The sequence below is a fragment of the Talpa europaea genome (genome assembly GCF_964194135.1).
Source record: "Talpa europaea genome assembly, chromosome: 9".
NCBI classification, from domain to species: Eukaryota; Metazoa; Chordata; class Mammalia; order Eulipotyphla; family Talpidae; genus Talpa; species Talpa europaea.
The window spans coordinates 24,347,037-24,374,740 of NC_140076.1; the positions used below are offsets into that span (position 1 = coordinate 24,347,037).

The 27,704-nt window shown below is 39.1% G+C and overlaps 1 protein-coding gene across 1 annotated transcript in view; it reads left to right on the forward strand.

Moving 5' to 3' along the window:
- Positions 1-9,665: 9,665 nt before the first annotated feature.
- Positions 9,666-27,704, forward strand: part of RLF (RLF zinc finger) — a gene marked incomplete at both ends in the record, with an annotated part of 69,423 nt that continues 51,384 nt past the window's right edge. The window contains one exon of the mRNA XM_084242034.1: positions 9,666-9,896. Coding sequence (XP_084098160.1) covers positions 9,666-9,896 — 231 coding nt within the window. The remainder of the gene's footprint in view (positions 9,897-27,704) is intronic.

The window sequence follows — 27,704 nt, forward strand, 5'->3', positions numbered from 1 at the left end:
GCAGACTGAAATACACTGCTGAGGGGAGCAGCGGGCAAGCCAGGAGAGGTCTACTGTGCCATGTGGGCAGCTCCCTTGCCAGGGATTGAACCCGCGCTGCAGTGGCTGCAGACAGCCTCATAGGCTAGGTCTCAACCCCTTGCACTACCAGGGAGGCCCTCGCAGTTGCCGTTTATTGAGCTTGTACTCTGCATCAAGCACCATATTTATACTTTTTGTGAATTCATTTTCTCACTCGACCCTCCTAGCTACCTGAAAGCTGGGTGACTATTGATATTATCTTCATTTTAGATGTGGGGCAGATCTCATGTAAATATGGTTAAGACAATCTCCCATATCTCCAACCTCTAAATAACCTGCCACATGCTTGAGTAGCAGTATTTCCAGTCTTTCAACCACATCCTCTCCCCAGTTCTCAAAAGTAACTGGAGCTACCAATCCTGCTACTTGAGGATTGCTGACCTCGTCAAAGTTTATGTTGTTCTCTCCTAGGCCATGAACTTTTCATCCGTGACCACTGTCAATGCTGAGACCAAGTTCTTCCTGGCAGGGTAGAGCCCTCCTCTGGAAGATCCTCAAGCTTTCCTAGGGTGCTGAGTCCACCAGCTGAGAAAAAAAGTCCTCTAGGTGGCAGTAGAGATTAATTCCTTGAGCCCACCTAAGGTGGTCTCTGCTCAAATTAAAATTCTGTTAACCTAAAGGATGGATCTTAAAGCCCAGAGAAGTTAAAAAACTTGATTAACATCACCAACTAGCTGAAGTCTTAGAATTCGATCTCAGCCTGTCTGACTGCGAATGACTGCTTTTCATTCTGTTGGACTAACTTCCTGACTATTCATTTGTTAAACTAAAGGGAAAAGTACATAGCAAGTAAAAAGTAATTAAATAGGTAGGATGCAACTGCTCTCTGCCAGTCCCCAATCTATGAATGAAAGCGAAAAGATTGCACTTGGGAGAAGAAATGTTCTTTTGGGATACTGTTGTCTAAGTTAAAGCAGAGAAGAGATAGATGATACAGTGGATTTTTCTGATGGTGGACCACAAGTTTCATACATTATAATCCATTTGATCACTCATTCTTTTGGCAAATATTCATGCCATGCTGGCCTGGCAATGTTTGTTAAGCACTGAAATGGAGTGGGGAACAAACAGACATGAACACTGTCTGCAAGTTTGCAATCTAGTAGGAAACAAGGCAAATAAATTAATACTTAAATGTACAATTACAGATTGTGTTAAGTGCTACAGAGGGCGGGGGTGGGGGGACCTGGATGCCAGAAGAGAGAAAAGCAAGGAACCTACTTTAAGAGAAGAATATGAAGATTGAGAAGGAGCTAAACAGGGGAAGGATGTTCCAGACAGAGATGACAGTATGTCCAAAGGCTGCAAGACCAGAAAAAAGATCAGGATTTGAAGAGCTAAAGGGAGGCCAATGTAGCTGGGGACCACACTACCAAGAGTGAGTGATGCTGTCTCTTAACTCCATTTAGTACAAATGGGAAGCAGTTCCAAGAAGAGGTGACAGCTTGAGCAAAGATGGGCAAACTGTGTATAATAGAGGTGGGGTGATAATTTTGAAGGCGTTAGCAAGCAACTCCATGTTCTTAGGAACAGCAAATGTTAAATGATTAGACTTATAAGTCAAACTAAAGATTTTTATCTTATTTGAAGCAAAAAGGGGCTTAACATTTTTAAGCAATGGAGGTAAATTTAGGAAGAAGAAACAAGGAGTGAGTGGATGACCCAGAGGCAGGGATACCTGTTGGGATGCTCTTGCAATAGTCCAGGTATGAGAAAAGTAGGGCCTGTCTAAGGGTGGTGATAAAATGAAGGAAGGGTAAAGAAGAAGTTCCCTGGGGTATCTCTGGCAAGAGGGAAAAGGCTAAAACAGCATCTGTGAGGTATTCGAGTACCACCTCCTTTGGGGTTTCTCTGCCTTTGAGGCACCTGACCCTTCATCAAAACAAAGCAGCGAAGGCTCCCAGAAAGGAGCACTAAGTTCCTGGGGTCTCATGAGCTGATGACAGTAAGTCCAGGTAGAAAGTATGAAAGGAGTTGGTGGGGGGTCATGGTGGGTCATCATTCAAAGTCAGGTCCTAGAATATAAGCTTTGCTCCCTTACCTGGCAGTTACCTCTCACTCTGCGTGTTCATCCCAGACTTACAGAGGACAATAAGCTCTGTTATCCACATGTCCTCATTCCTGGACATGGATAAGTGAAAAAGATAGATGGAAGAAAATTTCCTGAGAACAAATTGATAGGATTTGGAAACTAACCTGATTCAATTTTGAGGGAAAGAAAGAGAATAGAAAATAATTATGAGGGAAGCCTGGGTGTTAGAACAGGGTGACTTAAAACCTAGCTCCTTTTACACCTATTCTGCCCTCCCTAAGCAAACTTCTGATGCTAATTTTGTTTCCCAAGTTGACTTTTCTATAGGGATGCCATTATATTTCATAGGGTAAATTAGTAAATTGGGCCCTTGTGACTTAATCACCACATCGGTGAAATGATAGGATCCAGACCTTGAACTTGCAAATCAGAAATTTTAGCATAATCAACTCCTTCATTGATCCATACTGTGGGTCTATCTGCTAATCATTTTGTCAATCATGGGACCCTCAGGAAAATAGATCATTTCCATAGTCAGTGTGTTGTGTGTGTGTGTGGGGGGGTATTCAGTAAGAGAAGCTCAAATTATCCCCTGAGACTGAACCACATAGAAACAATAGTAATAATATTTATTGAGAGTTGTGTTTGGCCCTGTTCTAGAACTTTCAGATTCAGCTCATCAAACCTCACAATATTCCCGTGAGATACTTGCTATTTTTACACTCATCTTAAGATGAGGAACCTGAGGTTCAAAGAAATTAAATAGTCTAAAGGCACACAACTAATAAGCAGTGGAACTTGGATTTCCAACCCAGCAAACTTGACCCCAGGCCCCTTAGCTTTTTACCTATATTGAGTTGAAATTACCACTGTGGACTATAGTAAGCATTCACAATACTTTTTGGATCTGAATAGATGAATGTGGAAAGTGAAACTTCTTTAAATCATCACTTGCAATTGTGTTACTGATGGTATATTCATAAATACCCAGTTTCAATCAAAAGGCTCTGGAAATAACTGTAGGACTAGAATATAACTAGAGAAAGTTACAAATAAATCAATTGCATTGTAACTTTGGGGGAAAAATATAAAACCCAGGGATTTCTCTTATTCATGACATTTTTCTGCCTAAGACAGGAGAGTGACCATGAGTAAGTGAATGAACGCCACTGGAATGCCACTTGACACGGCCCTACAATCTTTCTTTCAATATCTAGTATGCATTCTTTCCTATCTTACTTTGAAACAAAGATTTTGTCTCTTCTAAAATATCTAATATTGCCTCCCCACTTCACAGAGAAAAAGACAGTGACTCCCAAATCCCCCACTATAAAATCTAAGCACCAAACCACATCTGTATCCATGTACTTATTAAAATAAAATTGTGTCTAATTTGTAGCCTAGACCAAGCCTTTTCATGTATTTAGGATGCATCTCCTCCTGCTTTCTCAAGGCTCTCTTGCGGTTTCCCCTTCTTTTCTGTATCACTTTTTTTCTTGTTTTCCTGTATCATTCCCATCATAGCACAACCTCATTTTTATGCTCTATTTTTCATAGAAAAACTTCTCAAAGGGTCTAACTCCCTCCCCCATTTTTTCTTCCTCATCTCAGATTGGTTCTTCCCCTCTTTCCAGTGAGACATCTATAGAAACTTCTCTAGTCGAGATCATCCATACCCCTGATATCATAGCAAATGATCATTTTCCTGCCCTCCTCTTACCCAAACTCTTGGTAGCAGTCTACACAGCTGACTGTGCTGTTCTTGCAACTTTCTCCCTTTGTCTTCAGGAACATCACTCTCTTTTGCTTTCGATTTTCCTTTCACTTCTTTGGTGGCTCCTCAACATTCTTTGCTGACTGGATCCCAGTCTTCTGACACTGACAGGTCATGTTGGCGTGGTCCTGGACTCTCCTCCTTTATTCTGTTTGAGGTCACAAACTGTCGCTTTATCATCCAAGCAGAACACACAGGTAGGTATCATTTGTCATGTCTTTTAATTTTTTTTCCTGCCTTTTTTAAAATGGGGAATTGTGCTTTTAAAAACACTCAGATTTCCTGGGCCTCCCCAGTGGCGCAGCGGTTGAGCGCTGGGTTGCGAAGCTGCCCACAGCCTCTGCAGCGCCGGTTCGATCCCCGGCTGCTCCCCGCCGCCCACTGCTCCCCTCAGTGTACTTCGGTCCTTCTGCCTGCTCTGCTCCCAGCTCTGCTCCCAGCTCTGCTCCCAGCTCTGGCTCTGGTGAATTCTCTCACCCTCCCGTGCTTCTGACTGTACCCAGTGCTTGTATGAATAAATAAATAAATAAATAAATAAATCGATCGATCGATCGATCAATCGATCTTCAAAAAAAAAAGTTTATAAAAAAAAAAAACCACTCAGATTTCCAATTCCTCCTGGAGACTTAGAAGATCTCACAAAATGGGATCTGCATTCTCAGATAGCAATACTTTGCCAGAGCTGAGTGCCTGCTGCCTGGGTCATTTCTTAGTCAGTTTACTGTCCCTAAGCATGTGACATCCAACGTGCTTTACTCATTTGTTACCTGCCAAGTTGTGCAGGAATATGAATTTGTGACCCCTGACTTACACTTTCTTCAGATAACACCAGCCAATCCTATTGAAATACCATAAATTTTTTTTTTGAAAATAAGTGTGACACAGAGGAAGGAAAGAGCAATTTTATTTATTTTTTAAGATTTATTTATTTATACAAGCACTGGGGTACAGGCCAGAGGTGTGGGAGGGTGAGAGAATCCACCAGAGACAGAGCAGGGAACAGACCAGGCAGAAGGACCGAAATATACTGCTGAGGGGAGCAGCAGTCAAGACAAGAGAGGTCTGTCGCACCATGTGGATATCTCCCTGACCTGGCGGGAATCAAATCGGCACCACAGAGACTGCGGACAGCTTCACAGCACTGTGCTCAACCTGCTGCGCCACCGGGGAGGTCTGAAATACCGCAAGATTTTAAATTTCTTCTCTTGTTTAACAAATACTGAGTGCCCAAATCTGGAACTACTGTACCAGACACTAAGGAAACAGCATTGAATTTTAAAAAAGTCACCCTACTTTCAAAGAACTTATCCTCTAGGAAGGTGAGACACACAAAGAGTAAAAATGTAAAACCAATTAATATGAAAAAAAAATGAAAAGAGAACAAGGGGATAGAGAAGACTATTTTGAATAGGGTCATCGGGGAATGTCTCTCTGAGGTGATACTTGAACCTGAATGAAATTAAAAAGGAAGGGTTCCCCAGAGAGAGGGAACAGTAGGTGCAAAAATCGTGGAGCTTGTTTGTTTTGTTGAATAGGCCTCTATGTGACTGTAGCCCAATGAGTGAGATGAAATGGAGCAGCGCATCTGAGGAAATAGCAGGAGCCAATATAAGTAGGACTTTTTACGCTCTGGTGAAGGTCATGGAAAGCCACTAGAATGTTTTGAACAGTGCCTGTTTCATTTAAGTGGCAAAGAACCCCCAAATTTAAAGGCATTACTTATACAGTTGCTTTTAATTGTTTTCATATTATGGTAAATATGCATAATGTAAAATTTACCATTGTAACCATTTTTAAGTGTATAGTTTGGTAACATAAATACTAACTCCCCACTTCCCCCAAGCGCCTTGCAACCACCATTCTACTTTCTGTCTCTGATTTGACTACTTTCCATACTTCGTATAGGGGGAATCATGTATTTGTCTCTTTATGATTTACCTATTTCACTTTGCATAATGTCTTTAGAGGTTCATTGATGGTGTAGCATGTGTCAGAATATATACATACAATGTATGTATATATAACATTTTGTTTATCTGTTCATGTGTAGATACATTGTGTGAATGTCTACCTTTTGACTATTATGAATAACAGGCACATGGTTGTCGGTAATATTATTCTGTATACTTTAGCATTACACAGTAATATTACTGTGAATGAGTACTATATACTTTCATGTATTTATTTCTATATGTTCGATTCACTGCTTTTGATTCTTTTGGTGCCATTCAGTTTTGGAGACACAGAGATAGAGATGAGGAGAAGCACTCTGGAGCCTGAATAGTGATAATTAAGAAAGCAAACATTTAGTGTTGTACTTTGTGGTTAGTATTGAATCTTGAATGACAGAGGCACTTGTGTTCTTTAATATAGTTATATTATGTGTGTGTGTTTGTGTGTGTGTGTGTGTGTGTGTGTGTGAGAGAGAGAGAGAGAGAGAGAGAGAGAGACTGAGATTTGTGCCAGGGTAGGACCCTCTGGCTGGACTGAGGGTGGCATTAATATCATAAGTATACAAGTTGTATATAAATGGTATTAGACTGAGTTAGCATAGCTATGAGTATACCTAGAATAGAGGTTGAAGGGTTGTATCGAGGGCATTTAGAAACCAGAAAGTAAAGGGAGAACAAGAAAAGAAACCAAGAAGAAATACCAGAAGAATGTGGCTATTTGGAGACCAAGTGAAATCAATGTTGGGGAATGATCAACAGTGCCAAATACTACTAAGAGAATGGATAAACTAGGACAGAGAACTCACCATTTGACACAGCAAAAGAGGTAACTGGTGATGTTAAAAGGAGCGATGGGAATGAAAACCTAACTGAAATGAGTTTGAGAGAGAAGAAAGTAAATGGAGACAGCCGATTTGTCAAGCTCTTTACAGGTGTAGCTCTTCCTACAGTATAAAAGAGAACAAGGAAGTGGTTCTGATTTAGAGGAGGATATTGTGAAGTCAAGGGAGTTTTTTTTTAGTTTAATAATAAGGGATGAAATCACTAATGGTACTAGGTCTCTAGCCCTCCCCTCTTATATATCCAAGTGCCTACCCAAGACATTTGGATGTTTCACAGGAAAAGAAAATGTAAACTATCCCAAACAGAAATCTTGGTTCCCCCTCCCTCTTTCCCCAATCTGTTCTTTCCTAAGTTTTTGTTTTTCTCGGTAAGCATCATTGCCAACCATTTAAACCAAAAATCATGTAGCCATTCAAGATTGCTCCCTTCTCCTAACTCCTCACAACCACCTCATCAGCTTGTTTGTTCTACTTCCAAAATATATCTTTAACCTTGATTATTTGGATTACTGTAATAGATTCTCAATTTTCATTCCTGTCCCCCAGCACTTACTCTACAAATGGAAGCAAGAGTATAAATTAGATACCAGACCACTTAATGCTTCCCATCAGTTACCTGTTAACACTTTCAATCCATACCACATACTTTGACCTACAAGGTCTTATATGATTTTGTGTTTTTTTCCTTCTCCAACATCATCTCCACTACTCTTTTTTACCATACTTCAGACATACTAGCCTTCTTTTCCTTTTTAAAAACCTATTTTTGTTGCAAATATTTTTTAAAAAAGGACACAGAATAATATTACATATAACAGTGTGCCCACTCCCCAGATCTAACACATTACATTTACATTTTAATGGACAAACATGACTAAGTGTTACATTAAAATGTAAACTACATGCTCTCCTCTGACACTCTACTGCCTGGGAAAATAGCTGAGCATGTATTAGATGTTCACTGCACCTGGTGTGACTAATTGAATGAATATTTACTCAGATTATAAAAAACTGTAAATACAGTGAATGCTTCTTACACCTTTCTCCTCTGTCTTTCCACGGGAACGTCCATTCTAAAGGTGATATATTCCCTATGAGGCTCCTTGTTTAATATTTATTTTAATATTTTAGCATGTGTTTTTTAAAGTTTACAGTGTGGTATATTATGTACCCTTTGCAATTTCCTTTTTGCCATGCTCTATATTTCCCACATTCTGTTATATTTTTAATTTATTCACTCACTGGCTGTATAGTATGCAATATGCAATAATTTGTTTATCCACCTCTCTTCTGTTGAACATTTTGTCATTGTAAATAGTATGCAATGAATATCAGCAACTAGTGGTTAAGAGGTCAGATTCTGGAGCTGATTAGTGGGGATTGAATTCTGGGCACTATCGCTTAGTAGTTGTCACTTTGACAAGTTACTTAAATTCTGTGTGTCTCTATTTCCTGACTTGTAAAATAAGGGTAGCAATAGTAAATTTTCATGGTATTGTCAGTAGGATTAAATGAGTAAATATACGTTAAAAACTTAGAAAAGTACCTGTCATATATTGAATCTCAATGACTGTAACTATCATTATTACTATTATTATTATTATGAATTACTGAGTCACGGGACATGTACATCTTCATTTTCACTAAATATTACATTCTTTTCCTATGTGGCACACCAATTTGTATTTTCACCAGTATTTAAGTTCCATTTTCCTAAATCCTAACACATGGTACTAATTTGAAGTTTCTGCCAATCTGATGAATATGAAATTATATCTCACTGTTGCTTTAATTGGCATTTTGATAGTTATGTATTAAATAGCTTGTTCATGGGTTTATTAGTCACTCAGGTTCCTTTTTCCTTTTTTTTTTTTTTTAACTCTGTATCCTTTACTGTCCTACGGGAATTACTATTTTGCTTTGATTTTAGTAACTTTTTTGTCTATTAACACGTTGATGGTTATAGATGAATATCATCTTGTCTTTGCCATATTTTTAAACTTTTGTTATTACAGAATTTTTTCAGAATTAGCATATTTTAATGGAGTCAAATCTAACTATATTTTTCCTTACGGCTTGTGCCTTTTGGATCTTAAGAAATTCTTCTTTTTTTTTTTTAAGGTTTATTTATTTATGCATACAAGAGCTGGGGAACAGGTCAGAGGTGTGGGGGGTGAGAAGATTCTCAGAGACAGAGTGGGGAGCAGAACAGGCAGATCTACTGAAATAAACTGCTGTCGGGAGCAGCAGGTGAGACAGGCTAGTTCAGCTCCCTGGCCAGGGATCGAACTCCCTCAGTGGCTGGCGAGTAGCTGGACAGCGCTATGTCTTTAACCCCCGGGCCACCACGGGGCACCCCCTCGTCCCTATTTTGATGTCATAAAGAGAGTTTATATTTTGTGAAAAATATTTTGAGACTTTATAATCTATCTGGGATTTATTTTTAGGTATGGATTGAGGTACAAATATAATTTTCCCCTTTTGGAAAAAACTGTCTCTGCGCCATTTATGAAAAGTTCACTCCCTACTGATTTGCAGTGCTATCTCTGCTATAAACCAAGTTTCCGTGGAACTAGCCTTCATTTCGTCCTCACAACCTTTGCTTATATTTTCCCTCTACTTGGGATGTTTGCTTCTAGGGTCTTCTCAGGGCCACCTTTATCCTGTTCTTCAGGCCGCAGCTTAAATGTCATCTCCCTCATATCTAGATTGCGTCTATAGTTGTATCTGGAGTCGTGACCCGACGACTGCGGAGAGTCTGGAAGGCCCGCGGTGGGCACGAGTCTCTGGACAGTCGCTGCGGACTGTTGCCCCGGAGGCTGTACGGAGGCCGCAGACAGACCGGGGGCACCCTGAGTCCCAGTGACGGAATTCGGTGGGCGCCGGCGTCGCCAGGGAATGCGTCATCACGCGCGGGCGATCGGGGGCGGGGCTGGGCCAAGTCACGTGGCTTGGTTGCCTACGCGCTGCTGGGCCGTGGGAAGATGGCGGACGGAAAGGGAGACGCCGCCGCCGCCACCGGGGCCGGGGCAGAGGCTCCGGCCGGAGCCGGAGACGGAACCGAGACTGAGTCCATAGCTCGGGGTCATCGCCCCACATCTCCGGCGCCGGGAGCTCCGGAACTGCGACCGTGTCTGTGGCAGCTGGAGACAGAGCTGAGGGAGCAGGAGGTGTCGGAGGTCTCATCTTTGAACTACTGCCGAAGCTTCTGCCAGGTGAGGGGCTGACGGGCTGGCTGAGTGCTGCGGGGCAGGGAGGCCAGGGGAAGAGGCCCGGGGCCGTTGCCGAAGCTGAGCCATGCTGAAAGGCGCCACCCCAGTGTCTCGCCGCGCCCCGGAGCCGGGAAGGCCCAGCTCGGAAGCCCAGTCTCTGGCCCCCCTCCGCCACTGCCCGACTTTGGTCACCGTCAGGGCGGGTTGAGCTGGGCGAGACTACAAGCCCTGAGAGCGCCGGCTGCCCCTTGGAAGGGCCGTACCGTGTCGTCGCTGCCTGTACCCTGCCTGGGTGGTTGGAGCGCCATTGCCCCCTGAGAGATTGATAGCTCGTTCCTGCCAGGAGATTTTTTTCTTTCTTTCTTTTTTTTTTTTTTTTTTTTGAGTAGCGTGCAGCTCTCCGAACTGGAAAACCTGGGTTTTTCAGAATAATCCAAAGACATGTATTGGGGTCAGAGAGTTTATTTTTGAAGTGAACATCTTCTAGGCCCCTGAAAGGTATGACAGTTGGCTTTGAAAGGCGCCTAGAGCTTTCTGATAAGAGATTGCAGAGTCGATTTGTTGTTTGGTTTTTACCCTCCTCCCCCCTTTTTTCCCTTGATGTTTAAGCCGTTCTCTGCCTCTTCTATTTTCCTTTGAGAATTGTGCTACCAGGAATGAGGCTGGTGAACCTTGTATCGACTGCTAGGGTCTATGAGTACGAGACGATAGGGAAAGATGTGGAGTGTGGTCTCTAGGCAGTTGTTTGACCATTTCTGTGCCGTAGTGAGGCCTAACCTATGATTACATATTTATTGGTATATTTTGTTTCATGTCCATAAGCATTCCTAGGTTTTGCTCAGTGTTTTCGAATCCTTTATAAATGTAATGATTTGCCATTATTGTTACTACTTCAATTCACCTCACCTGGTATACTTTTGAGGATGCAAAATAATCTTAGTATGTAGGTACTTGGGCTCTTAATGAGTGTGCTGAATAAGTTGTGGTGCTCGAAAGTTATAATTTTTGTGGACAATTTGCTTTGTGGGTCCTAAGCAAATAAATTAATTTGCTTAATTGCTTTTCTCCCTGTGCTGAAGCAGAAGCACCTCATCTCTTTCAATGGAATTTTGTCCCTTCTAATCTTTTCCATACATTGTATCACTCCGGTTTTTATGTATACAACCTGTAGTGTTTTCCCTGCACTGTGGTGTTAAGGTGTAATTGTTCTTTGTTTCCTTACTAGTAATGATCATTTTTCCTTAACTACACATACACTACAAATTTACTGATTCAATAGGATGTTACCAAGTGCTGAATAAGACCGCATTTACCTTTGATGAGCTTACGCTTGGGGAGGAGGTGGTAGAAATAACTGTATTTCCAATGCAGTTTTGGTAACAATGGAAAAGGTGCAGAGAGAGTAATGAGTGAATCCCCATGAGACACCCAAATGGGACACACGGTTAACTAGTAAAAGTAAATTAAAAGGTTTACTATAGATTGTAATACTGACTAGAAAGAAGAGAAGATACTTTAATAGGTGATGGAGGAAGGTGATGGCTGAAAGGATGGAAATAACATGTTAGTGTCCAGGGGTTGGTAGGAGTGCTGAGCGTTCCACTGCCAAAGGTGGATGAGAGGAGAAGGGACACTGTGCTTTGGTAAGAAGGGGAGCTAATTGGACAAGCAGTAGTGAAGAGAAAGGTCAGAAAAAGTACTGTGGTTTTGGGAAAGACTTCTGAGCTTAAGTTATCGTCCAAGAAAGATAAGAAGAATAAATGTAACCAGTCATTGAAGCTTGTCAGGGGATACCATTTTTATATCCTGCTTATGTTTAGTGCTTGCAGTTTTGATTTTATTTTAAGTGAATGTTTTAATTTCTTGAGTCTTGGTGACACCTAGTGATGTGAAGGGACAGAGGAATTTTTAAAAGGAAGTGCTTTTGTGATTTGTCTTTTCTATGAAGATTTTTTTAATTTTTCCCAAAACATTTTTGGGCAAATAAATGAAATAAAAGGTGTTCCTCTGACTGACATGGTGCATTGTAACAGAAAGCACAGTGGTTTGGGAGTTACTTGGTTCTTAATTGTGACTCTACCACTTATTAGCTAAATTAAACCTTGGATAAACTATGACTGAAATTTTATTCTCACCTGTATTTCTTTGTCATGCTTATACAGACAGAATAGAAGGTTTATATAACTCTTCACAATACTTGTCCCAATATTTTTGTCACTTTTTTTTTTTTCCAGCAGCCTTGACAAAATCAATGTGTGTCCTTGCTCACCAGGCAGATTTTTTTTTTTTTTAATTTAATGAAGAAGCAGGAAAAAAATGCATTCGAGTTTGAAAGCTCTTGGTTTCACATTTGAAAAGCAGAATAAGATTTATTCATACACTTAAACATTGAATGCTTGTGTTTCTTGCATTGTCCTAAGTGCTAGAGATAGGAACCTGCCCTCAAGGAGCATATAATGTGTAAAGATTGGCATTAGTATTACATTAGACAGGTCTGGCCTGTGCTCTCTGGGATACTTAACCACCACAAAAATATTTTCATTAGATACTTAGTTTAGAATTTTTTTCCTAGAGATTTAGATTGTGCCAAGTAGATTCTTACTGCTATGGATTGGGATCATCCGTATTCTTCTCTTAGTCTCCTGCAGCGCTTAAAAGAAATGGTTCTTTCTTTGGAATTGCATCAAAAGAAAAAATACCTAAAAGGATAGAGAAGCTTGTCTTATTCTGGGCATGCTTTCAATTTTCAGAAGTTTGTGAAGATAATAAAAATGAAACTTCAGAAGTAGTAGTTACTAAGAAAATGATACTAGATGAAGTTGTATTCAGTGAACATTTTATTCATTGACTATGGGATGTGGTTTTGCTTTGTTTTCTTTCCTTTCCCTTGAGTTCCTTTTCTGAAAACATTGTCTGCCAGGCAGTGTGGATAAGATTAACTCCAGAAAACAGTTTTTCTTTGTTTTGCTGAAAAATGGGTGAGATCCTCTCAAGTGTTTGCTGTTTTGGGAACCAAAATTCCTCAATTTACAACTACTAGTTCTATATGTAACACAGATTTTGAACACTTTTAAATTAGACTTGAAATAATTGGGTGAATGGTTATACTTTGAAAATACCAGGCAAAGTAGTTTTATGAGTAAACCTTGTTTTACTCATAATGAGGTACTTTTAGGTTCTAGACTAATGGTAGATTTTTAATGGTTAAAATGACTAAGTAATGCATCTATTTCATATTTTCCTAGAGTAGTTCAATTGATCTAAGTCAGATTGGGATACTGACTACACCATGTAAATTAGCTTTGTGACCTGGGCATGTTATTTTCTTCAAACATCGTTTTCTCATTTGCAAATGGAATAATAATGACACTTACTGTTCTTTATAGAAATACTTTGTTGTATGTATAAATAAGACAGTCTCTGTTAACAACAACAGTGGCCCAAGTAATCCAGGTTTCTTAGCCTTGGATAAAATATGTTCACAACCTTGTACCAGTTTTTCATCTCTTACCTAGCCAAACCCATTACCCCAATTCTACTCTTACTTATTCACAGGGGTACTTCACTTGGAGTTCATGTGTGTTCAAAGTGTGATTTCAGTCACTTGTAATTAAAAATTTGCCTTTGAATTTCCAAGTGCATTACTTTAGGGAAGGTGATCTTAATTTTCCTTTGATTCTTTGAGAACCAGTGCATGTATTAAACTTTCAGTAAATATTTACCAACTGACTGATCTCCAAAAGGATAGAATTACTTTAACAAATTCTCAAGTCATCAAGTATTCTCATGTCTTTTCTTTTCATTGGCTATTCTATCCTTTTCTCTTTTTTTCATCATGGCAAATTTTCTTTCTTTAGGACAGAGCAGTGTTACCTCCTGTGAAGCTTTCTCTGATTTCTTTAGATAGATTTCCCCTTAGTTGTTTGTGTTCTTTTGACACTATGTACATACTTATGATTTCAACTCTTGGTTTTCTTGCTGTCACCATTTTAGTTCAGGTAATGCAATGTCCTAGTGTTGTAACCTCTTCACTAATCTCTTTTGCTTTGGTTGGCCTTATCTATAATCCATTTTGGTGTTATTTCTAAATTTGTAAATATAATCTTGTTATTTTATTCCCTCAAATTCTTCAAGTTTCTTGCCCCCAAAACAAGATAAACACTCAGAGTCAATAGCCTGGCATACAAAGCCTTTTTAGAATCTTGACACCCCCCCCCCCCCAGTCACCCATCATCTTTCCAGACTTTTTTTTTAAGTCCACTTTACCACAGTGTGCATTTCCTCCCCATTTGCCTATTTATCATCCTCGAATATTAAGTCTTTGAGAAGCATTTCACAGAAGTAAGGTGATTTTTTCACATAACTGTGTATTCTTGGAGCACCTTATACCTACATGTGGTGCCTAAATATTTGTTTCCATGTTTCTCTCTTGTATTCACTAACTCCTGAGCCAACATGAGCACCGACCTTGTTTACTCCTTTTTTGGGGGGGGCGGGGGAGGGAGAGGAGATGCTTTGTATCTAACAATTAATACAATGCCTTGCACACAAAACTAATTTGTTCAATCAGTTGTATTGTAGGGACTTCATGATACACTTGAGATACACTTCATGATATACTTAATGTAAGGTCTAGTGTATGTTGAAAAGCAATTTTACCATAAGAAATTACTATAAAGGACCAGGATAGTAGGTTTTGGTCATTTCTTAGAGATTGTTTATCACTTTAGCCTATATTCAAAATAATGTGTGCACTTACATGTATGGAATGAGGGTACGTATTAATGGAGGCATTATTGTATTGAGGAAGAGATAACAGTCTAACTGAACAACAGTTTGGAGATACTGAGATGGGAACGATCACTGTTCCTAACTCCTTGAGGTTGGTAGTGATAAAGATTCTAGAACTTTATTTTAAAGGATTTTTAATGCATTCACTTTTCTTTTTGTGCTGTTTTTCTCTTGGGAGATGTCTAAATAGAAATTAGATGACAGGTGGATGCATACGACCAAAGCATAACACTAAATGTCACCTATGAAACTGCAGAAACTTTAGATGATGTCACTTACGTATATTGCGGGCTTTCCTGATTTCTGTGTCTACTTGTGGATCATGCTCTTTTTAACATTGTTAATAAAAAAAAAAATCTAAATAGAGTGCACCACTTATTTCAAAACTTCAAAAAAAATTTTTAAGATTTATTTATTTGTGCATACAAGAGCTGGGGTACAGGCCAGAGATGCAGGGGGTGACAGTATTCACCAGAGACAGAGTGGGGAACAGAACAGGCAGAGTGACTGAAATACACTGCTGAAGGGAGCAGCAGGCGAGACAGGAGAGGTCTGCTGTGCCATGTGGGTTGCTCCCTGGCCTGCCGGGGATTGAACTTGTGCTGCAGAGGCTGCGGATTGCTTCATAGTGTGGTGCTTAACCCCTTGTGCCACCAGGGAGGCCCAAAAAAATTCAAAATTAAATGTGCTTTGTTTACATTAGGCTATAGACATCCTCTAAGAGGCCTTCCTTCTGTAAAACAGCACTTGCCTGTCTTCCAACTCTTTAACTGTTCTTTGTTTTTTCTTCAAATCACTCACTGATAGATCTATTTGTCTCTCCCCACCTGAAATGTAAGCATCTTGAGGTTGTTGCAGTGACCTAGGATAACCCCAGGCACTTAATGTATACACTCAGTCGATATTTTTTCAATACTCCTCCCTTCTTAGATCCCATAGTAGGCTTCTGAGGGTAACAAGTGAGTCTTATTTGTCTTTATCAAGCAACAAGGACAATTTTGGGTCAACTAATTTTTGCTTCTTCCTAGTAGGGATCGGAGCTTAATGTTTTTATCTTGATTACTAACAGTAGAACTTCATTTTTATTTTGTGTTCTAATAACTTCCCAAGGTTGCTTTTATTTTACAAATATTTAAAGTAGTAATTTTCCATAAAAAATTGCTTAGCCAGATTTATTTATGACACTATAATGGAAAATCTGAGGATAAATAAGAAATTGAGTAAGATGGTTTAAAAAATAGATTCCTAAGAGCCTCCCTGGTGGCACAGGAGTTCAAGTCTCAACACTATCAAGCTATCGCCAACCACTGTGGCATGAGTTTGATCTCCGGCCAGGGAGCTGACCCACATGGCGCAGCAGACCTCTCCTGTCTAGCCTGCTGCTCCCCTCAGCAGTGTATTTCAGCAGAACCACTAGTTCTGCTCCCCACTTTGTCTCTGGTGAATCCTCTCACCACCTCCACCCCCACCTATGGCCTATACCCCAGTTCTTGTATGCATAAATAAATAATAATAAATCTTAAAAAAAATAGATTCCAAAAATTATCACTCTTAAGGTAAAGCCAACATTTAAACCATTATATGAAAAATTTAGAGGGATTTGGGGCTAATATATTTTGTCTATTTGAATGCCTTTATTGTCCTTTTTTTCTCCTGGAGTGGGGGAGTCTAGTAGTTATTTGTGCTGACATTTGATTCATAGTAATTTCACTCCTAAGGGAATAACCTGCACATGTTGTGTCACCTTAGCCAGCACAGTAACACCTTATTAGTGTGTACACACATAAAAATTTATTACCAGATATGATAGAGTGAATGACCTATTTTGAAAAGTATATTTTTTTGATAGATACATGGTTGTATGAAATAGGTCTATTTTTATTTGTGATTTTATTTTCTTTAATTTTCTTATTTCATGTGTGTGCATATTTAAATGTATATGGCATCTTAAAGTAACAAACCTAAATATGTTTTTTGTGACTCTAAACTAATACATGCTCATTTTAAAATTTTAAGAGAAGATATAAAAATACATAAAGCAGAAAGTGAAAATACCATGTAAATCCCATGTTGTTGTTGTTGCTGTTTTAAGCTGACCAAGTTTTTTTTGATTGGTTGGTTGGTTGTAGTTATCTGATTTTTTGAAAAATACATATACAAAATGTGTAAAAATTTTAATTGGCCCAAGCAGTTCGGGACTATATTCTTCTCCCACCCCTTTTATTTTTTAATTAAGGTAACACTGTAAAGGTTCCAGATATAGATTCTCACCCCAGCAACTGTATTTATCACATCACACCCACCATCAGATGTCCATTCACCACCCTCCTCTTGACTCTGGTCTCCCTGTTCTCTTCCTTTCCCTCCCCCTCTAGTAACCACCATTCTGTTGTCAGAGTCTGTAGGTTTTTGTTTTTTGGTTCAGCTGCATTTTTTCTCCCTTTATATGCACTTTCCCATAGATGAGTGAAATTTGTGACATTTGTCTTTCTCTGTTTGACTTATTTCACTTAGCGTAATCTCCTTAGGGTCCATCCATGTTGTCACAGATGGCAAGATTTCATCTCTTTTATACCCAACTAGTATTCATTAGATATATAGCCACATTTTCTTTCTTTTTTTTTTTTTTAAGATTTATTTATTTATTTATACAAGCACTGGGTACAGTCAGAAGTGCAGGAGGGTGAGAGAATTCACCAGAGCCAGAGCAGGGAACAGAACAGCAGACTGACGAAATACATTGCTGAGGGGCGCAGTGGGCACGGCCGGAGAGGTCTGCACGCCATGTGGGACCCTTGCTGGTGGCCGGGGATCGAACCAGCGCTGCAGAGGCTGCAGGCAGCTTCGCAGCCCAGCGCTCAACCATTGTGCCACCAGGGGAGGCCCTAACCACATTTTCTTTACCCATTTATGAATACATTTTTATTTTATAGGATTAAAACAATGTAAAAGAAAGAGTAGGGCCTCCCCAGTGGCACAGCGGTTGAGCGCTGGGCTGCGAAGCTGCCTGCAGCCTCTGCAGCGCTGGTTTGATCCCCATCCGCCAGCGAGGGTCCCACATGATGTGCAGACCTCTCCTGCCTCACCTGCTGCTCCCCTTAGCAGTGTACTTTGGTACTTCTGCCTGTTCTGCTCCCCGCTCTGGCTCTGGTGAATTCTCTCACCCTCCCATGCTTCTGTCTGTACCCAATGCTTGCATAAATAAATAAATAAATCTTAAAAAATAAATAAACAAATAAATAAAGAAAGAAAAAGATGAGAACTGTCACACACACCCTTTATATGTCAGTAGTACATTTTCCTAGGTGGTTAACAGTTTGGTAATGTATACTTATCTATATGGTACGTATGTATATATCTACTATTTTTAGAAAAATAGTGTCAAATATATGCTAAAAGTTCCTCATTTCACTTAATATTTTGTAGACTTGTTTCCTTGTGGAATACACCCATATTTATTGCATTAAAAAACACCCACATAGCATTACATTGAAAATTTGTGTTTTAAAGATTTATTTATTTACACAAGCCAGAGAAGCGTGAGGGTGAGAGAATTCACCAGAGACAGAGCAGGGAGCAGAACAGGCAGAAGGACCGAAATACACTGCTGAGGGGAGCAGCAGGTGAGATAGGAGAGGTCTGCCATGCCATGTGGGAATCTCCCTGGCTGGCCGGAATTCGAACTGGCTCTGCAAAGGCTGCGGACAGCTGCACAGCGCTGCACTCAACCTGCTGTGCCAATGGGGAGGCCCTACAGAAATGTTTAAGGGAAAAATGAGTTTCCCTTTGCTTTCAGTCCCTCTTGTTGCTCCCCAGAGGAGTTAACAATTTTTTGTATATTCTTAAAAAGTAAAATAGGACCTTCCCGGTGGCGCAGCGGTTGAGCGCTGGGTTGCAAAGCTGCCCGTGGCCTCTGCAGCACCTGTTCGATCCCCGGCTGCTCCCCGGCCACCGGAGGAGGGTCCCACATGGCGCGCAGACCTCTCCTGCCGCCCGCTGCTCCCCTCAGCAGTGTACTTCGGTCCTTCTGCCTGCTCTGCTCCCCGCTCTGGCTCTGGTGAATTCTCTCACCCTCCCGCGCTTCTGACCATACCCAGTGCTTGTATGTATGTATGTATAAATAAATAAATAAATAAATAAATAAACCAACAAACAAACTTGCAAAAAAAAAGTAAAATACACTCCTACAATTTGCTTTTAGTTTAATATATTGAGGATAAGTTTATCAATACATGTTGAGCATGAACCATACTTAAACCATTTGTTCTTTTTTGTCATAACAAATAATGTTGCATTGGTTCTTAATAGCTGTAGCATAAATTCCTTTAATTGAAACTGTTACATTAAAAGGAAAGTTTATTTTAAATTTTGATGAATACTGGCTTATAAAAAGTTGTATACTTTCAGCAATATGTTTGGGAGATCTTGTCCTTACTATTCTCATTTTTTTTTTTAACTTATTTATGCATATAAGAACTGGGGTACAGGCCAGAGATGGGGGGGGTGAGAGGATTCACCAGAGACAGAGTGGGGAACAGAACAGGCAGATTGACTGAAATACACTGCTGAGGGGAGCAGCAGCATGTGAGTCAAGAGAGGTCTGCTGCGCCATGTGGGTCACCTCCCTGGCCGGGGATTGGACTCATGCTGCAGTGGCTGGGGGTAGCTTCATAGGTTGCATCTTAACCCCTTGCACCACCCGGGAGGCCCTGCTATTCTCATGTTATTAAAATTTTTAGTTTGCCAATCTGATAATAAAAATTGTTAATCACTCTTACATTAATTTATATTTTAATAGCAGTTTGAGTATTTTTTCATTTGTCTTAGAAATTTAAATTTTTCCTGTGGTTTGTTTTTACTTTTTAAACCTTGCCTGTATTTTAAAATGTTACTAGTTTAAAGTCATTAAAATTCTGTTTCTAATCATTGAGCACTTCTATGTAACCCTGAGATTCTCTGCTGCTTTGAGGTTCTCAGGAAGCAGAACATGTAGAGAGTTGGTTGTAGCCTGACCTGAAGCTATTGAGATATATGATATAATTTAGTGATTGATTATGGCTGAGAGATTTGTCAGTGTACTCATTTCCAACATTTATTGATCTTTTATATATGCTACCAGACTCTGGGAAGACTAAATCATAGCTGAATAACTGGAAAGACCCTAGTGTTTTCCATTAGCTAATTTTTTTTTAATGTTTTCCTTACATAATTTCAAATAAAATGCCACTAAATGGATGTATAACCTGGGGCCAAATCAATTTATTGGGAGTTTGAGTTCTGCCTGAGATGATCTTTAGGATTTGATTCTCCTCCAAAATTGTATGATTCTGTTAAAAAACATCTACTAAGTATTATTTTCCAAGTCATGGCCTAACATTTGTCTTTTGCATTCTTACTGAAATAAATGAGTATTTTAATAAGTGAAGGAATATTTAATATCTATTGTAGTTCTGATATAAATTATAAGGAAACAAAAATTTAAGAGGAGTGAGATTTTTGAAAACTCGTTTATTGAAAGTATTAATGTTATAGTCATGCCCCCAATGGGTTATGTTCACTGCTTTTTCTTGACTTCTTTCTTTGTAGTGAAATACGGATTTCAGTATTTGAAGGCCTTCGTAAATGAAAATGTTAAATCTAGAGCCCATAGATTCCATAAAACTCTTAACAGTAATTGTGGAGAAAACATGTTTGGTTAATCTCATGTTTTACTGTCTTATGAAATAGGGAAACATATATAATGAAAGTAGATTTGAAACACTGCACTTTTAAATCCTCAGACCACCACCGTTGACTTTAAATCTTGCCTTGTATCTTTCTATTCACTTGTAAAATTGGGGATAATAGGAAAGTGGTGTGAGGATCAAATGAAATAGTATAACACTGTCCTTAACATAGCTTTGGAAGCAGATAGGTACCCATTATGTCCATTTCTTTATTTCCTTTCTAGTCTGAGCATTATTTTAAAGACTTAATGTAGAACAGATTTCCTTCATGGCCCTATCACTTTATAGCCCATTGAAAGAAAAAAGATGTTTACAGAGCTTTTGCTAACATTTTAGATTCAGAGAGCCTGTGATGAACTTTATAGATTGGAAGTGTAATGTACAGTGAATTTGTTACATCAAAAGAATATGGATGGCCCTTGTGGTTTATAGTGGATATAATGGATTTGACCTCTTGCAACTGACAGATCATTCTTTATAAAATATTTCTGACTCATTTGGCTATTGACTTTAACTTGGTTTATTATTAGGTTTTTTAATTATTTCATTTTATTAAACTGCATATATTAAAAGGCAATTTGAATTTGCAACACCCTGTACTGGGGGAAAAGATGGCTGTGTTTTCATAAAATCACAGACTCATGCTTGGGGGAAGAACTTTACATAGAGTTCCAAACATTGACATAATTGCCACAAAGCAAAATTCACTGCTGTTGTATCATTGTCATCTGAGGTGAGGGCCCTTCTAAAAAACATGGTCTACACAAACAAGTGTTGGTGAGGATGTGGAAAAATCTCACACTGTTGGGAATGTAAACTAGTCTAGCCCCTATAGAAACCTCCATAAAGTATATATTAGAAAAAAATAGGTCTGCCATGCAGTAGAGCAATTCCACTCTTCGGTATCTATCCAGGAATGCCAAAACATTTAATTGGAAGGTATATATACATTCCTATAGTCATTTCATCAAAGAGGGAGGGGCCCCTGTGGACTATGGTGGAGGACTGTGGGTGGGTGCCTTGGTGGGGAGTGTGATGTCATAACATACATTGGAACAGTTGTGAACCTGTACCTCTGAGCCATATACACTGTTGTAAATCAGCATTACCTCAATTTAAAAAATAAGTAACATGGTCTAAGCATTTCCTTTTTAAAATTTCCGTAGGTACAGTTTGATCATTATGTTGTTCTCCTTTACAGGGTTTGATTAAGTAGTGAAAGTTTGGAATTAAATCTAGTTAGTTAAATTTGTTTCAATATATAGGCATTTTTTACCCTAATCAAAGATATGTTTTTGAAAAATTATCTCAGGCCTCCCCGGTGGAACAGCGGGTTGAGTGCTGCACTGTGAAGCTGTCCACAGCCTCTGCAGCGTAGGTTCAATTCCCAGCCGGCCAGGGAGAAACCCACATGGCATGGCAGACCTCTCCTGTCTCACCCGCTGCTCCCCTCAGCAGTGTATTTCGGTCCTTCTGCCTGTTCTGCTCCCTGTTCTGTCTCTGGTGAATTCTCTCACCCTCCCGCACCTCTGACCTGTACCCCAGTTCTTGTATAAATAAAAAAATCTTAAAAAAAAAAAAGAAAAATTATCTTAATCAAACTTTAAAAGTAAGTTAGCAAATCATTTATAATAGTATAAAGCATGCAAAGCAAATAATTACTGCTACCTGGTGTATGCTACTATTGTGCTGATTTCTTACGTGTAGTGATGAAAAAATAGATAAGGTTCTTGCCTTCTGTGAGTTTATGATCTAGTGGAACATTGAACAACTTTTCATGTTATATTTTCTTCCGATACGTAGAGCAGTATTTGATGATCTTGTTCATTTATGCTCCTCCCGGCTAACTTGTTTTTAGATAAGAACCTAAGTAAAACAGTCCCCAGTGCTTATTATTATATTGCATTATATGATAATTTCAAAGCCTAATAAAAGTGGTTTTGATTAAGATACTTTTTTTTCCCAGTTGGCATAAATTATAAATGAATTATTTTACATGCCTTGTTTCTATAATCCACTTCATTGGTATTGAAGTGAAGGTGTGACTAAGAGTGAAGACCCTACTCATTTAAGGAATGGCAAGAATCCCTCCTAGATTGAATAAGGATTTTTGTAAGATATTTTTGGCTGGAAATGCAAAACAGTAAGTCTCCTTTGGACAACCCAGAGCCAGAAAATATTTGAGCCCAGGAGATTGTTAAAAAGAAATAGAAAATTTTTGACTGTATATATAAGACATTTGCATCAGGTGCTTACAGTGTTTTTTTTTTTGTTTGTTTTTGGTGGTAGGGGGGAGTGGGAGTAGAGCTAAAATGAAACACAGGTGTGATCTTTCACTTGTTTATAGCATACAAAATTTCAAATGGTGGGATTATGTGTAAATTTTACTTTTTGTGTGTATTTCAGTATTTTTCAAATGAAATTTGGACAGAAAAGAGTGCTATATATTGATATGAAAGGATATCCAAAATCTTGTTAAGACAAGTTAGAAAATCACATCTTGGGGTCTCCCTGGTAGCTCAAGGGGTTTTAAATTGCAGCACTATGAAGCTTTCCTCAGCCACTGCAACAAGAGTTCGATCCCTGGCCAGGGAGCTGACCCACATGGTGCAGCAGACCTCTCCTATCTCGCACGCTGCTCCACTCAGCAGTGTATTTCAGTCAGTCTGCCTGTTCTGCTCCCCACTCTGTCTCTGGTGAATCCTCTCACACACACCCCCGCCCCACCTCTGGCCTGTACCCCAGTTTTTTTTTTTTTTAATTTATCTTTTTATTGAAGAAATATTGATTTTTAACACTGTATGTGATCTAGAGGAATAGGTTCAGACACCTTCAGATATATGTTACCACACTACAACCACCACCAATGCACCATAATTCTCCATCACACACCATTGGGTCACTTCCCAATTTGTTTCCCACTCATAATCGGGTTGTGATTCCCATAACTCAATCAGAACCCACTACTAATAGCCACGGTTCTATAGTCATATTTCTATGATTGTTTCTAACTATATTTCTAAGTTGTTTCCATAATTTGGCTATGTTAAATAGTGCTGCAATGAATATAAGTGCACATACCCTTTCAAGTTGGTGTTTTACATTCTTTAAATAAATACCATAGAGTTGAATTGCTACATCATAAGCTACACCTATTTTTAATATTTTCAGGAATTTCCACATTGTTTTTTTTTAATAAATTTTATTTTTATATTCCCCATACAATTGCAACCCCCTTATTTTGACCCCAGTCCCTCCCCTCCCCGCTCCCCACCCCCCAGAGAGTGTCTCTGGTTCATTGTTTTTTGTTGATTTTGATTTTCACTTTCTTATAGTTATTCATTTTCCTGGTCCCTTATTTAAGTTTTCTAGATTCCTGCTATGAGTGAGACCATCCGGTATTTTTCTTTTTCTTTCTGGCTTATTTCGCTGAGCATGATCCCTTCCAGCGCCATCCATGTTGCTGCAAATTGCATGTGTTTATCTTTTTTGAATGCTGAGTAATATTCCATGGTATATATGTACCACATCTTCTTGATCCAGTCATCTATTTTTGGGCATTTGGGTTGTTTCCAAAGCTTAGCTATTGTAAACAGTGCTGCTATAAACATAGGGGTGCAGGTGTTCTTTGGAATTGATGTTTCTGTGTCCTTTGGGTAAATACCTAGGAGTGGAATTGCTGGATCATATGGAAGCTCTATGTTTAGTAGGTCTAGAAATCTCCACACAGCTCTCCATAGTGGTTGGACCAGTTTGCACTCCCACCAACAGTGCAGGAGAGTTCCTTTTTCTCCACAACCTCGCCAACATTTGTTGTTGCTAGTTTTTTTAATATGTGCCATTTTCACTGGTGTGAGATGGTATCTCGTGGTAGTTTTGATTTGCATTTCCCTGATTACAAGTGATGTTGAACATTTTTTCATATGCCTGTTGGCCATTTGCATTTCCTCTTCAGAGAAATTTCTTTTTAGCTCTTCTGCCCATTTTTTGACTGGATTATTTTCTTTGTTGTTGTTGAGTCTCATCAGCTCTTTGCAGATTTTTGTGATCAGTCCTTTATCATTAGTGTTGGGTGCAAAAATGTTCTCCCAGTTGGTGGGGTTTCTCTTTGTTTTTGTTATTGTCTCTTTTGCTGTGCAGAAGCTCTTTAATTTGATGTAGTCCCAGCTGTTTATCTTTGCCTTCACTATCACTGCTTTGGGTGATGTGTCTGTAAAGATGTCTTTGATGTGCATATCACGTAGTGTTTTGCCTTTATTTCCTTCTATGTATTTTATGGTTTCAGGTCTTATGTCTAGTTCTTTAATCCATTTTGAGTTGATTTTTGTGTATGGTGTGAGGTAGTGGTCAAGCTTCATTCTTTTGCATGTAGCGACCCAGTTTTCCCAGCACCATTTATTGAACAAACTTTCAATGCATCGTCTTTGCTCCTTTGTCAAAGATTAACTAGGACCATAAATCTGTGGGTTTATTTCTGGATTTTCTATTCGATTCCATTGGTCTGTGTGTCTGTTCTTGTTGCAATACCAGGCAGTTTGATGATTATGGCTTTGTAGTATAGTTTGAAGTCTAGGCGTGTGATGCCTCCATTCCCTTCTTTTTTTTTTTTTTTCAGGAGAGCTTTGGCTATTTGGGTGTACCCCAGTTCTTATATGCATAAATAAATTTTTTTTAAAAAAAATCACATCCTAGTTTATAAAGCAGTATATGGAAAACATTTTTTCTATATCTATAGATATAACTTGATATTTGTAGTACTGAATATTATTTATTACATTTCAGTAAACAATGGGATATTTACTTTAGTTTTTTGGTATGATTTATATTTACATGTCACCCCTTTATTTTTAAAGATTTATTTATTTATGCATATAAGAACTGAGTATAGGCCAGAGTGCGAGGGGGGAGGTGAGAGGATTCACCAGAGACAGAATGGGGAGCAAAACAGGCAGAGCTACTGAAATACGCTGTTGAGGGGAGCAGCAGGCTAGACAGGAGAGGGTCTGCTGCACCATGTTGGGTCATCTCCCTGGCCGGGGATTGAACTTATGCCATAGTGGCTGGTGAGAGCTTGGTAGTGCTGAGACTTTAACCCGTTTCAGTACTTGTTTTTGCTTTCCTCTGTGTTCCTAGCCCTTTTTCATTTTTTTATTCTTATTTTACTCTGCAGTAGCTTTCTGAAGGAGGTCTCTCCTCTCTGTTAATTTCTTTGGGTATAGGAATCTAAGTTGAAAATCAGTTTTGCTCAGAACTTTGAAGGGTATGTAACTTAAAAAAAAATTAAAAAACAAACTAACATACAAAGTAGTAAAGAATGTATAAAAATGAATACAACCTAAAAAATAAAATGATTAAAGCTACATATATATTCTTTCACAGATATTATCTCCCACCACTATCCTGATTTTGGTATTTAATCATCCCCCTGTATATCTTCAACAAAGGATTATGTCTACAATAGAGTTTCATAAAAAGTATTTTTAGAAAGACAAATAACCAAATTGAACAAAAATTTAAAAAAAATTCACAGGTGAGAAAAACTGTATGACAATAAATAGAAAGCTAAAAACTGCTCCTCACAAGTAAGCAAGAAAACAATTTTAAAGTACAATAGGATAACACAGTGCCATCCACCAGAATGGCTAAAATTAAACCGATTACTTTTTTTTTTTTTAAATGATTTTGTCTCTTTTTTTTTTTTAATTATCTATTTATTTGTTTGTTTGGTTTATACATGCACTGGGTACAGTCAGAAGCCGGGAGGGTGAGAGAATTCACCAGAGCCAGAGCAGGGAGCAGAGCAGGCAGAAGGACCGAAGGACACTGCTGAGGGGAGCAGCGGGAGGCAGGAGAGGTCTGCGCACCATGTGGGACCCTCCTCCGGTGGCCGGGGAGCAGCCGGGGATTGAACCGGCGTCGCAGAGGCCGTGGGCAGCTTCGCAACCCAGCGCTCAACCGCTGCGCCACCTGGGAGGCCCTAAACCGATTACTTTTAACTGTTGTCAAGAAAGTGATAAAATGGGAACTATACTTTTTAATCATATTCTTTAATAATTTTGTACATTTTTGGCCCAATTGTCTTTAAGAATAAAAGCTTTTTTGAGGTAAAATTGACATACAATGAACTGCTTATATTTAAAAATGTATAATCTTATAAACTTTAGCATATATGTATACCTATGAAATTATTATAATCAAGATAAATATATCTATCCCCCTGTAAGTTTCTTTCTCCCATTTGTATTTCTTCTTTAAAATAAAGTCAAAGGGTTTAGAGTTTTATTTTCAAATTTCACAATACAAATAAATGAACTTTGAGTTTTTTTCCTTTTGTGTTACTTAGGTCCTTCCAAAACTGTTCTGGAAGGAGGACTGAATCTACTTGTTGTGCTGTGAGAAAACAGCCAGAGTCATAGCACCGTGATCTCCTGGTAGAACAAGTAATATAAAGCTAATAGAGGCTCTCCTCTCCTTAAGTGTCTGGTTGAGTCATTCTTTGCCAAGTGGGCACCATCATGATGGGCAGGAGGTCTCATTGGTGGGGCCAGGCATTGTTGGTGTGTGGCCTCCCATAGTTGACCTCATTTCAAGAGCAGGACCTATTGGCATAATCCCAGGAGGAGGGAAGCCCATCATTGGTATCATGGGAGGACCTCCCATATGTTGTGGTGCTAGGATCAAACATGGGAGACTGGGAGGAGGTGGGAGCATTGCCCCCAAAGGAGGAGGAGCAAAGATTGGAGTAGGAGGAAGCTTTCCTTGTTGAAATGCAGCAGTTTTGTCAGTCAGATGAACTTGTCTTCTATCCATTTCTGATAGTCTTTTACATTCTCATTGTATTTCTTACCACTGCAATGTGTCTTTCCCACAGATAGAGTCATGGTGAGGTATGTATCACACTAGTCACAATAAAACTTAGGCATGTTGCTCTACAGGCCATTGGTTACCCTGTTACCTGTTTCCTCTTTCTTACCTCCTCAGCATCTGTTTCCATCCTTACTCAACTGTTCATCTAGTTCTTTCTTTTTAGATTAGATTGCATATTTGGATTTTTATATAAATAAAATTAGTCTTTTATTTCATCTAGTATAATTATTTTGATATTCATGTTATTGTATAAGTCAATTCCTTTTATTGTTCAGTATTCATTGTATGACTATCATGATTTGTTTAATCTCTCATGGATATTGATATTTAGCTTGTTTCTAGCTTTTGAATATTACAAATTAAGTTGCTTTGAATATTTGTATGTAAGAAGTTATTGTGTGGCTAAATGCTTTCTCTTTCTCTTGGG